The sequence below is a fragment of the Asparagus officinalis genome, chromosome 2, assembly GCF_001876935.1.
Source record: "Asparagus officinalis chromosome 2, Aspof.V1, whole genome shotgun sequence".
In the NCBI taxonomy this organism is placed as follows: domain Eukaryota; kingdom Viridiplantae; phylum Streptophyta; class Magnoliopsida; order Asparagales; family Asparagaceae; genus Asparagus; species Asparagus officinalis.
The window spans coordinates 4,733,966-4,747,097 of record NC_033795.1 but is presented as its reverse complement, the minus strand read 5'-3'; the positions used below and the strand labels follow the sequence as shown (position 1 = coordinate 4,747,097).

At 32.9% G+C, this 13,132-nt stretch overlaps 1 protein-coding gene across 2 annotated transcripts in view; it reads right to left on the bottom strand.

Moving 5' to 3' along the window:
- Positions 1-13,132, bottom strand: part of LOC109830005 (transcriptional activator DEMETER-like) — a 16,517-nt gene that overhangs the window by 619 nt on the left and 2,766 nt on the right. For both annotated transcript variants that reach the window (XM_020397138.1, XM_020397139.1), the window contains exons 3-17: positions 12,589-12,679; positions 11,830-12,451; positions 3,712-3,791; positions 3,129-3,213; positions 2,969-3,060; positions 2,809-2,877; positions 2,666-2,702; positions 2,497-2,579; positions 1,038-1,499; positions 876-912; positions 740-797; positions 523-659; positions 360-425; positions 146-260; positions 28-66 (exon numbers count right to left, since the gene is read on the bottom strand). In XM_020397138.1, the coding sequence (XP_020252727.1) occupies positions 28-66; positions 146-260; positions 360-425; positions 523-659; positions 740-797; positions 876-912; positions 1,038-1,499; positions 2,497-2,579; positions 2,666-2,702; positions 2,809-2,877; positions 2,969-3,060; positions 3,129-3,213; positions 3,712-3,791; positions 11,830-12,451; positions 12,589-12,679 (2,073 nt within the window). The remainder of the gene's footprint in view (positions 1-27; positions 67-145; positions 261-359; positions 426-522; positions 660-739; positions 798-875; positions 913-1,037; positions 1,500-2,496; positions 2,580-2,665; positions 2,703-2,808; positions 2,878-2,968; positions 3,061-3,128; positions 3,214-3,711; positions 3,792-11,829; positions 12,452-12,588; positions 12,680-13,132) is intronic.

Sequence of the window (13,132 nt, the reverse complement as noted above, 5' to 3'; positions counted from 1 at the left end):
CAGTGTATCATACAAAGAATTACATACCTAGTCGAAAGCAGTACTGTATTTCTTCTGTGGTAAGACCTGATGGTACATAAAATTCTCAAAAAGTTAGAATGTTATTTTCAGTTACGTATAAGTGACCTTGTTATAGTCCTATTACCTTTACATATTGATGTTACAGAACTACCAAAATAAACCGTTCGCCTCCCTAGATGCCATATTAACTTAGTAGGAACATGAATTGGGTTATAGCTAGTATAATGATCTGCAAAAACCTGGAACAAAATATTTCTTTTAGTCATCTAAAAAAGCTAGAAGGAAAAAAAAAACCCTAAAGATCATGCATATAATGAAATCAAGAGTATTGCATTGACCTCATTAACTTGAAAATATGTGCCATTAAGTGGAAATCTTCCTCTGTTTGCTGTCCTGGATGGAATCTGTTTATAAGACATCAATCATATATTAATCAGTGATAGTTTATATCTAAAAGTAGAAGATAGTATGTACCACAACAATAAAGTTTCTAACGGTTACCAGAATTGTGCCTCTGACTGTTTGTGCTTGTGCTTCTCGTATGCTATTGCAACTATGGCAGGTAACATTATAACACAGTTTACCATCTTCGCAACTACAGCATGATTTTGGAGGCTCTATAGATTGAGCAGTTTCACCTAAATTCCCAACACATAGTTTAGTTAAAATAGAAGCTGACACGAACATGAATTTTTTGTCAATCTAGAATTTTGCATGCCTGGTGTCCATATAGCTAGAAGGTAAGGACAAGGATCATCAGGCTCTCTTTTGTCCATCTGTCATGCATTTGAGTGAAAGAATTAATATCACATATAAAAAACTGGGAAAATTAGTACATAAGGGAAACAACTTACTCCTTCCAGAAGAGCATGTCCATCAGGAAGAACATAACTGCAAGGATTGGAAGAAAAAAGAACATAAATACAATTTAAACTAGCACCTATATAAGTTTAATATTAATTCAATTGCCATGTATTTTGTTTTATATCCAGCAAGAGAAGAGTTCACTAACGTACGCTTGGTGTTCTGTTCGCAAGCGGCCCACATTCTTTAGCTTAGGCAATGGCAAAGAAGCAGTTTCAGGCGTTATAGCAACTAAAGCCCTTGATAATTCACCATCTTGAAGACCCATACTGTTACCTTGCATATAATTCTTTAGATTCCATTTCATCTCTTCCACAAGATGCAAAGTAGGAATTTCATCTGTGTCATTAGAAAAGAAATCTTCCATATCCATCTCTGATGGTTCGAAGCATTCAGACTCTTGTTCTTCAATAATAGGCTCTGGCGTTGCAGGTTCTTCAACAATAGGCTCACAGATTCCTGTAACAATTCCCACTTCTGAATGTATGTGATCTTCCAGCTGAGGTAAGAGAGAATTTTGATTAGAAACTGGAATATGGGCTCTTCCAGAGGCAATAACAATTGACGAGCTCATTGAGCTTGTCTCCTCCGGCATTGGAAGTGCAAGCCTCGAACTGCATAACAAAAATTGGTGCATTAGTTACTTCCCATATTGTGACAATTTTAATTTCTTAAATAAAAGTCTCGAGTCACATTTTCAGAGGCTTTCAAGTTAATTGAAGTCATGCCAAATCTCCACAACAGACAAAAGCTCAACCAGGATCATTGAAAATTCATTTTAGGGCTTGTTTGTTTCCATGGAATGTAGATCACATACTAATACTTTAGTCAGAACCAAATTCCTATTGTCAACTTTCTTCTTTGTCTTAAGGGCCTGTTTGGTTGCCACTTTTTTGGGTACTACAGTATTACAACCAACCCCTCTGTATGGTTTGTAAAATGTGTGCGGTACCGTAGCTGAGTTGGCAGACCCTCAGCAATTCTCAACAAAAAGCAAGGAATTGGGCTCGCGTTACTGTAGTTGTCAGCGCACTAGACCACTCAATTCCTTGGTACTGAAGCTACTGGGCGTTTTTTTTAAAAAGTAACCAAACTGGCCCTTAAGGAAAAGGTTTTGCTGCCACGTCAGCAGAAAAATCCTTTGTCATAGGATTATAGAGTGACAAGTTGACCCCACATCAACCTTTCCATCCAACTTTTCTCTCAAACCAAACAAAAAATAGAAAATGGGAAAGCTATTGATTTTATAGAATTCTGATTCTGTCACCATCCAAAACAGATCCTAAGCATGTCAAACATATTAAATGTTTACTTTTCCTTCAAGAAATGACCCAAGGCTTTACTCCCATAAATCTTTGGGGCATTATAGAGCTACCTTTCAAAATTTTGCATTAAGTACTTACATTTGTGTATGCAAACAATTAGTAATCCAGATTTATTCACTTCATAGGCAAATGGGTATGCTCCCTATATTATCTATATAATAGAATACACAAGAATTCCAGCATAACTTACCAAAACATTCATGATCTATATAGTATCATTTGGAATCAACAAACTCATTGTTCTGTATACTTTGAGAACATTATATTTGATGTTTAAATAAAATACCTTGCATTTGCACTTGCGAAGTGTTTGCATTCTCCTCTCATCGGGCATGCCTTGCAATTAGGCTTGCTCTTTGTACAGAACACCTGCACAAGAAATTATCGCATTTTCCTTAAGCATGTAAAACAATGCATCATTCACTAAAACTATAGAGAAAGGCTTAACACATTACCTTGCCAAAAGTAATTAACATATAATGCAAGTTATACCTGCAAAGTCATGCACATGTTTGATAGATGATCATATATAATAACTTCTAGTAAGTTAAAATAACTTAAGACTACAAAAATATTTTGGAATTAGGGAGAGGCTTACAGTGTCTCTTGATCAAATTTACATAACCGAGGCCAGAGGTACTTCTGGATGGTCGCCAAGTCAGGATATCTTTCATAAAAACAGCGTGATAATTTTTTATCTTGCACAATCAGTAAGATGATAATAAATAGTCTACATCATTCATATTAAAGCTACTGACATTTCTAAATGATGCAACTGAAGGGACTCCGGCAAGGGTTGAAGTGGTACCCATCCCAGTCTTACACAAATACGACCAACATTAGTGTCAACCTGCTCGGTTATGCAAAAGATAAGGATAAGCATATTAAGTAGTTAATTTTGCAAAGTAGTTCACTTACAGGAAAAGCTACATGGTGAAGTGACAAAAGGCGAACACATTCAACACTTTTGAGCCCCAACCCACCTATACTTAGAAGGTATTCCCTGAAAAACATCAAAATCATTATAACAAGTCTCCAGTCAATATTATCAGGAAAAAGCATACTTAAGTACAGCTGTGGTAATTACAATAGAAACAATAAGCTTACTAGATCAAGAAATTTCTGTACATGCTCCGTTCAGTGCGCTAACCTCTAACAAAAAACTCAATATATAGGCTTTTTAGTGGAAAATTCTGGATGCTAGCTCCCTAGCGATACTCAATGTAAGTTACAGAGTGTTTTTATTGAACATACAGAATTGAGATCATTAAATTCATTACTAAAACAAAGAATACAATTCTAAGAATATCATGCTCAGAATTTGAAGCACAATGTCATCTGTCTAGGGTGACACAAGTTGAACCAAGTATGAACAGATAAAATGGACAAAAGAAACAACTTATGAGGAGGGAGACAAGTTTTCTTTCTGGTTAATTTGAGAGGACTACTAGATATTCCAGAATCTCTAAAATACATGATTGCAAATGAAATACAGTCTTACTTCACTTTGTCAGGTTGAACATCCCTTAGCCATTCCAGATCGAGGCTTCCATGATCTTGATATATACGATTAAGGAATTCCTGCAAAGCAAACAAAATATAATAATAATGGTGGATTCTTTTTTATGAACAGTTTTCAGCTACAAATATGTGTTGCTCCAAGCATTTTACTAAGTTCCTTTTGCAGTAACTAAACTTTTTAATTCTAATTTACAAGATGAACAATATCATCTAGTATATATTGAGCCACTGTTTACTTGCTATAGTTGTAAAGAGAACTGCATTCATGTTTAGGGTTATTTAAATATTAGTCACTCAAATCTTCAATAATTCCATATGTTAATCCCTCAAATCTCAATAATTGCTCATTAATCCCTCAAATCCTAATGGGTCTTTGCAATCTGGTCCCTCAATGAACAAAATACCGTTTAGAGGGCGTTTGGGAAGGCTTTTTTTAAGCTTTTAAGTCATTAGTTTTTAGTGACTTTTGCCTTTTTGGATAAAATTGGTATAAAAGTTGTTTGAGTAGAATAGTAATTTATTTAGTCAAACCTAACTTTTTAAAATGAGCTTAAAAGTTAGATTTTCAAAAGCTAATACCAGCTTTTTAAAATTGGGTTTATAAGCTAACTTATTAGACATTTTATCAAACAGATAGAAATAAAAAAAAACTAGCTTAAAAGCTAGTTTGACAAAAAAAATAAGCCTCTTCAAACACCTTCTTAGTCATGAATTTTCCCACAAAACTATTCTTGTTCAAAAAAGGGTAATTTGCTCTTTGGTACTCCAAAGTTCACACCTTTTAATTTTAAAATACCACAAAAAATTTTACACTTTGATACCCTGAAGTTTACATCTTTTTTAACTTTGAAATCTTAAAGTTTTTATGACACTTTTGTTGCGACAAAATTAATGCCTTCTTAACTTTGGTACCCAAAGTTTTGTTTTGACACTTTGATACCACAAATGTTAGGGTATCGAAGTAAAAAAATGTGTAAACTTTGATGTATCATAGTTCAAAAATGTAGGATCCTTGGGGTAGAAAAGTTAAAAATGTGTAAACTTTGGTGTATAAACATGTTCAAAGTTTGGGTATCAATGTTAAAAAAGGTGTCAGCTTTGAGGTATCAAATGTTGGCCATCTTGTTTTGATGATGATTTAACAAACAATTTACATCTAATATTGTTTATCTAGTGTTTGTGTTTTGTATTCATTATAGACAAACAATAAGTTGGAGGATTAATAGAATTGCGCATTCACGATCATATCCAATGGAGGTTGGCGGAATTATGGAGTGAAGCTACGTACATTCAAATTAAAGATACAAGTTCAACCTTCATCCGCAAGATTACCAAGTCAAGCTATTGAAGTTCAAGATCAAGCCTGGGTAATTTAGTTTAGGATCTTATATTATGTGTGTTAGTACATTAAGCTCAATATAATATGCACACATATTTTATTGGTTTCTTTGTATATATATATATATATATATATAACATATTTTTGTTTCATACTTATATGCATATATATGATTTCATCAATATCAATTTTATTTAGTTCAATGAAATCATGTTTTAGTGTATTATATGTGTATTTTGATAAAATACTATATTCATTGTTTATAGACTTCATAACAATAGTTTACATCTTTCTTCAAGTCTATAAAATCATTTTGTATTGTTTCAAAACATGGTTAAGCTAAAATGTCAAAACTCATATGTTCACATTTTCATGTTTTAGATTATTTTGCAAAATGATGATATTTTTCATTTGAGATGTCCTTTTTGAAAATCAGTTTTTATAGCATGTGTATTATCATGTCTACTATCATTTCCCAAAGTTTTACATTTTTTAGAATTTATTTGATATTTTTAAACAGGGTTTTAAAATCAGCATTTCACTTTCAAACCTGAAATATTTTGTATCGGTTTGCGATCGACCGTCACAGTCGACCGCGTCTTTTTTTTTACCTGCGGAGCCAACAACAACTTTCGCGGTCGACCGTCATGGTCGACCGTCAGCTCGAAAATTCCTATTTTCTGAGTTTCGAAAGTGGCTCGCGGTCGACCGCGAGAATTTCACGATCGATCGTCGTTCACTCCAACGGTCATTTTGTACAAAATCAGATTTTCGATTTTGTTGGTTTTTTGGTCTTTTCCTTTGGGGTTTTTGCTGTTGTTTTCTCTTACTATATAAACCCCTCAAACCCTCTTCTACCAGTAACCTAATGAAAAGTTTTAAAAAAGTTTAAAGAGTTTTAACAAGGATTTTAGTTGGGTTTAAAGTCTGTTTGGTTTGTGAAGATTGTTTTACAAGTGGAGAAAATCATCTACATTGTTTGAGCTTCATTTTAATCCACCTCTCCATCTTGTTTTTTAGAGAAGAATTTCTAAACTCTATTTCTAGCTATTTATTGTTTTGTTCATAATTTCTATATGCTAGATTTTAATTGAGTTTAGTTGATTTGATTCACTCATTGTTTACACACACCCACTTAAGCTTATTATATTTTCATATATAGTATATTTGAGTTGGTGAGGGTTGTAACAATTGAGTGTGAGCTTTTATTGTGTTCTCATCCATATTAGAGAACAGACAATTGTTGTAATTGTGCTTTAGTGTGAGGAGTGAACGTTGATCGGTGAGCGTTGAAAACGATATTGTGAGTGATTGTGAACGTTGATCGGTGAACGTTAAAAACCGATATTGTGGGGTGTAAACGTTATTCGGGTGAGCATAGAAAACCCGGTTGTGATAGTGGATTTCTTCCCAGGAGTGGGAAGCGAAGACGTAGGACGGAAGGTCCAAACTCCGTGATCATTTGAGTGTGTTTGAGTTTGTCATTGGCGTATTTGTTTATGTATTTATCTTATATCGCCAATTGCCTATTACTCTTGTATATTTTGTCCTATCACATTTGTAGTTTGTTTATTTCATCCTTGTGTTGTTTATATATCATTGCATATATCTCATAGTTTATCTTATTGCTAGGATATATCTCTTGTTCATATCGCTTATCCTAGCGCATATATCTTATTGTATTTCATTCTTGTTAGGATAACTTGTTATTAGTTTTAATTGACATAAAATCGGATTAGATTAGCATAAGACCCTAATCAAACCCTCCCCTCTAGGCTCTAACAATTGGTATCAGAGTTTGGTGCTCTTTGATTTAAGGTCAATCGTCTTGAGTTAAAGATCCAAGTTAACTTTTTGTGCTAATCTTGTTTTGATTACATTTGTCTTGATTGCACATAGATATATTTATCATGGACATGAATTGTGCACCTTTGTTAGGCTATGAATCAAATATTGCTCCTAAATTAGATAATTTCTCCTGTGCCCAATGGTGTGTTAGATTTAAGCTATTTGTTAGATCTAAATATTTTGATTTATGAAAAATTATAGATGATGCTTATATTGTGCCCACTACGGAGAAATCCAAGTGGAATAAAAATGATCATCGAATGTTTACAATGAATAATATTTTGTTAGAATATTTGCTAAATGTTTTTGATTCATCTATGACTAACAAGTTTGTTCATTTTGATAGTGCTTACACCTTATGAAAATTTATTGAAGCACATCAAGGGAACTTGGAGGTGATCCGACAAGCTTTGGAGGATCCGGCTTCAAGGTCATATGGAGCATCATGCACACGGTCACTGACTCACTAGGCGATAGCCCTAGTGAGGTTTACGAGTTCGAAACCACTAATGATTTATCTAGTGATGAACTTGTTTGTGCTAGTGAAAAATTGTTGCATGCCTATAACATTTTGCATAAAAATTTTATTGATTTGCAAAGCAAGCATGAAGATTTAAAATCCGATCATGAGAAGTTAGCTTCAAGCATGAAGATTTAAAATCCGATCATGAGAAGTTAGCTTCCAAATTTGATATCATTTCTCAAAAAAGTATTGCTCTTCAAGAAAGCTTCCAAATTTGATATCATTTCTCAAAAAAGTATTGCTCTTCAAGAAAACAATGATATGTTAAATTTGAAAAATAATAATTTAAAATTAAATATTGTTAACTTGACTCGTGACAAAAATAATGCCATGTTAGAAGTAGAGAACATAAAAATTATAATGCTTCTTTTATAAATGACTATTTATGTTCTACTTCTAATAAAAATACATGTGCCTAATGATGATTTGAATCTTGTGAATAAACGCATTTTATCTTTAGATTTAACTTTGAAAACATGCATCAATAATCATAAGAAGCTTATGAATATGTGTGCTAAGACTAAGTCAAAATCATCCACTCATTATGCACACATATATAGCAAAACTTATAAGTGTTCAATTTACGACCGTCAAGGTCATTTAGCTAAGTTTTGTTATGATGCACAAAAACATAAGAATTCTAATGCTCCTTGTGCATCTCATGTAGTTTCTTCATCTTGCACACTTACACATTAACATGCTCATTCTCACAAAGTTCATCATAAACATGCTAGTGTGTTCAAGTGTGATCATTGTGATCGTTTTGGTCATTTGGCCAAACATTGTTTTGATTTGAAAAATAAGTCTCATTTGCCAAATATTTCTAGTAGACCACATGTTTATAAATGTAATGTTTGTGGTAGATTTGACCACTTAGGAAAGTTTTATTTTGATAATGTTTCATATTTACAAAAAGCTTTAAATAATTTAGATGTGTTTGTAAATGTTCCTCGTGCACCTTTTAATGGTCAACATAAGCAAATACTTCCTTTCTATTGTATATATTATAATTGGAAGGGTCATTTGAGTGGTTATTGTTATAACCGATCCCGTGCACCACATGCACCTAAGAGGGTTCATAATCCTAGGGCTTTGAGCTTAAATGATAATGGTCATGTCCCTAAACCTTTTGGTGCCAAGAGTACTTGGGTACCAAAACAAATTTGATTTTTAAACCAAGAATTTTAGTTTTTCTTTTTCTTTTTCTTGGTTTTGAAAAACGTATTCTAAACTTTCTATATGAAAACAATTTTTAATTGATCAAATCTTTTGTTTTCATGATTATTTGTTTCGATTTTGATGAGAGGTTTGTGTTCATATAACCCTCCGGATTTATTAGGTGTTAGTTCCCAAATCTTATTTACCGGACGCTAAAATATTTATATGGGTTGATACTAGCTTAAGAGCTAGGTATAATTGCCTCTCTTGATTTTTGAAAATCAATGATGATTTGGTTTTATGTTCTTGTGATTTATGATTTCATTGGTTGATTTGTTTTCATTTAAAAACTTTTTACATGATTCTCATGTCTTCATTGGTTGATTTGTTTTCATTTAAAAACTTTTTACATGATTCTCATGTCTTCTTTCTTGTGATTTCATAAATCTATTTTATACATTGTTTTTATGTTTGTACATTTGAGATACTTTTTCATATTGATATATTTATATGTGTTCTCATTATCCTTTTGTATGTGAGTTGTGTTTAGCATGTTTCTTGCTTGCTCACATATGTATGTTTTAGCATTCATTGTATATATTCATTAAGGCATTTTGATAAGGGGAGTCTTCCATTTTCTATTATTGTTTTGATAGGGGAAGCTTTCGCTCTCTTTATGATTTTATCCTTTTGTCCTCTTTTTGATGTTGTCAAAGGGGAAGAAATATTATAAGTATATTCTTTCTTGTTTATATGCATGTGAATTATAATTTATATTCATTTCCTTTCATGCATATATCATTTTTGTAAATTATTTGTCAGCATCAAAAAGGGAAAGATTGTTGGCCTTCTTGTTTTGATGATGATTTAACAAATAATTTACATCTAATATTGTTTGTCTAGTGTTTGTGTTTTGTATTCATTGTAGACAAACAATAAGTTAGAGGATGGATGGAATTGCGCATTCACGATCATATCCAATGGAGATTGACGGAATTGTGGAGTGAAGCTACGTACATTTAAGTTAAAGATACAAGTTCAAGCTTCATCCGCAAGATTACCAAGTCAAGCTATTGAAGTTCAAGATCAAGCTTGGGTAATTTAGTTTAGGAGTTTATATTATGTGTGTTAGTACCTTAAGCTCAATATAATATGCACACATATTTTATTGGTTTCTTTGTATATATATATATATATATATTATTTAGTTCAATGAAATCATGTTTTAGTGCATTGTATGTGTATTTTGATAAAATACTATATTCATTGTTTATAGACTTCATAACAATAGTTTACATCTTTCTTCAAGTCTATAAAATTATTTTGTATTGTTTCAAAACATGGTTAAGCTAAAGTGTCAAAACTCATATGTTCACATTTTTATGTTTTGGACTATTTTGCAAAATAATGATATTTTTTATTTGGGAGGTCTTTTTTGAAAATCAGTTTTTATAGCATGTGTATTATCATGTCTACTATCATTTCCTAAAGTTTTACATTTTTTTGAATTGATTTGATATTTTTAAACATGATTTTAAAATCAGCATTTCACTTTCAAACCTGAAATATTTTGTATCAATTTGCGGTCGATCGACACGGTCGACCGCGTCTTTGATTTTACCTACGGAGCTAACAGCAACTTTCGCGATCGACCGCCACAGTCGACCGTCAGCTCGAAAATTCTCACGTTCGACCGTCAAAGTTTCTGAAAATTTTCTGAGTTTCGAAAGTGACTCGCGGTCAACCGTGAGAATTTCACGGTCGACCGCCAGAATTTCACGGTCGACCGCCGTTCACTCTAACGATCATTTTGTACAGAATCTGATTTTCGATTCTGTTGGTTTTTTGGTCTTTTCCTTTGGGGTTTTTGCTGTTGTTTTCTCTTCCTATATAAACCCCTCAAACCCTCTTCTACCAGCAACCCAATGAAAAGTTTTAAAGAAGTTTAAAGAGTTTTAACAAGGGTTTTAGTTGGGTTTAAAGTTTGTTTGGTTTGTGAAGATTGTTTTACAAGTGGAGAAGATCATCTATATTATTTGAGCTTTATTTTAATCCATCTCTTCATCTTGTTTTTCAGAGAAGAATTTCTAAACTCTATTTCTAGCTATTTATTGTTTTGTTCATAATTTCTATATGCTAGATTTTAATTGAGTTTAGTTGATTTGATTCACTCATTATTTACACACACCCACTTAAGCTTATTATATTTTCATACATAGTATATTTGGGTTGGTGAGGGTTGTAACAATTGAATGTGAGCTTTCATTGTGTTCTCATCCATATTAGAGAACAGACAATTGTTGTAATTGTGCTTTAGTGTGAGGAGTGAACATTGATCGGTGAGCGTTGAAAATCGATATTGTGAGTGATTGTGAACGTTGATCGGTGAACGTTAAAAACTGATATTGTGGGGTGTAAACGTTATTCGGGTGAGCATAGAAAACTCGGTTGTGATAGTGGATTTCTTCCCAGGAGTAGGAAGCGAAGACGTAGGACGGAAGGTCCAAACTCCGTGATCATTTGAGTGTGTTTGAGTTTGTCATTGACTCATTTGCTTATGCATTTATCTTATATCGCCAATTGCCTATTACTCTTGTATATTTTGCCCTATCACATTTGTAGTTTGTTTATTTTACCCTTGTGTTGTTTATATATATCCTTGCATATATCTCATAGTTTATCTTATTGCTAGGATATATCTCTTGTTCATATTGCTTATCCTAGCTCATATATCTTATTGTATTTCATTCTTACTAGGATAACTTGTTATTAGTTTTAATTGGCATAAAATCGGATTATATTAGCATAAGACCCTAATCACCCCCCTATGGTCTAACATCAAAGTGTCAAAAAAAAACTTTGGGGCATCAAAGTATAAAAAAGCGTAAACTTCAGAGTGCTAAATTGCAAATAACCCTTAGATAAACATTAATTGAGGGTATTTTGGTCATTGAGGAACTGAATTGCAATGATCCTAGGATTTGAGGGACTCATGAGCAATTTCATAGGTTTGAGAGACTAATACGGAATTATTAAAGATTTGAAGGACTAAAATCGAACTAACCCTTATGTTTATTATTTTAACATTTTGTTTAGCTAATATCAGGGCATTATGTATCAAATTCTCTAACGCAGCTTGAGATAGCTTCATACATATCAAATGACCCGACTAATGCATTCAAAGCTCCAATTTATAACAAAATTTCAGATAATAAGTTTTCTAAGCATACCTTGATTCGCTTTGAAAGATTGAAATGTTGGCCTCGTTCTTTAATTGCCTCAGCTATTTCACTCACTTCAGCACATCTTAGTGCATCGTAATCGAGAGAATCCATAGTATCCTCGCTCCGCTCTTTATTGCCACCATTCTGAAGTACCTCTTTCCGCAAGCTATCCCAGTCATACTTCTCTTTAGCAATATTCGCTTTACCCTTCTTCCCTTTTGATGTATCGTTCAAATTTTCATCTGAACCCTTTTGGGTTGTGCCTTCCTCATTTCTTAAGCTTGAATTTGTTTCATTGATAGGATTCACTTTATTGCTCATATCACCATCTTTCAAGTCTGAGTAAGTTTCATGAGTTCCCCAGTTTTGTATTTGAGTTTGAATTACAACTTCATGTTGAGTTCTTTCTGCTTTGGTTTCTTCTTCACTTTCTTGGTGTTGGAACGTGGTGGAAACGATCTTCAAATTAGTTATTTCAGAGGAGTGATTACTGGTAGATTCATCTATAACATTGATTTGTTCAGTTCCACTGGTCAGCAAAAGTCTATTTCTCACTTCTGCATTAGTGGTCACATTGTTGCTCTTCAACTGAAGAGGAAATCTTGCAGCGAGACTCATAAACGCTGAGCTGTCAATATTAAACCAGAAATCATAAGCTGATTGAAAATATTAGAGGTTTCCATTCGGTATGGAGAAACAACAACTAGCGGGCATATCTTACATATCTTAAATCATTTTCAAAATGATTTTAGGAACAAATTTTACCTTGAAAGATAGTCAGAAACATTTTGAGTAAGAAATACACCAGTTACTGAATCCACTACTGACCCTTTCCATCTAGAGAAGCTTCTATCCCCTGAAAAGAAAATTTTAAAGCAAAGAAACATTCTCAACTGAGCTGTTACTAATTATAATACACAAAATAAAATATGGTTTAGGCATGTCTTTACGAGTTCAATCATCTCATAACAACTTGTATAAGCTATGCATTTCATAGAAGATTTCTGCATTTAAGATGTCAGAAGGTTACATCTTAGTACCTAAACACTTCATGCCAATTCAATTGCTTAGTTTAACTTATCAATTGGTAACATAACAGTAATCTTTCACATAATGCACAATTTCAAAACAGTAATAGAACTATAAGGCTCATCCAACGATAGTTTGTTGAAGAAAAATGAGAGAGACATAAATATGAACCCAAAACTTATAATTACATGGAACTATGGAAGTGATGAACAGTCCATTTGATATCTATTTCATATGATAGAAAGTATCACAAAAGAAGTATTGAAAAACACTCCTACAG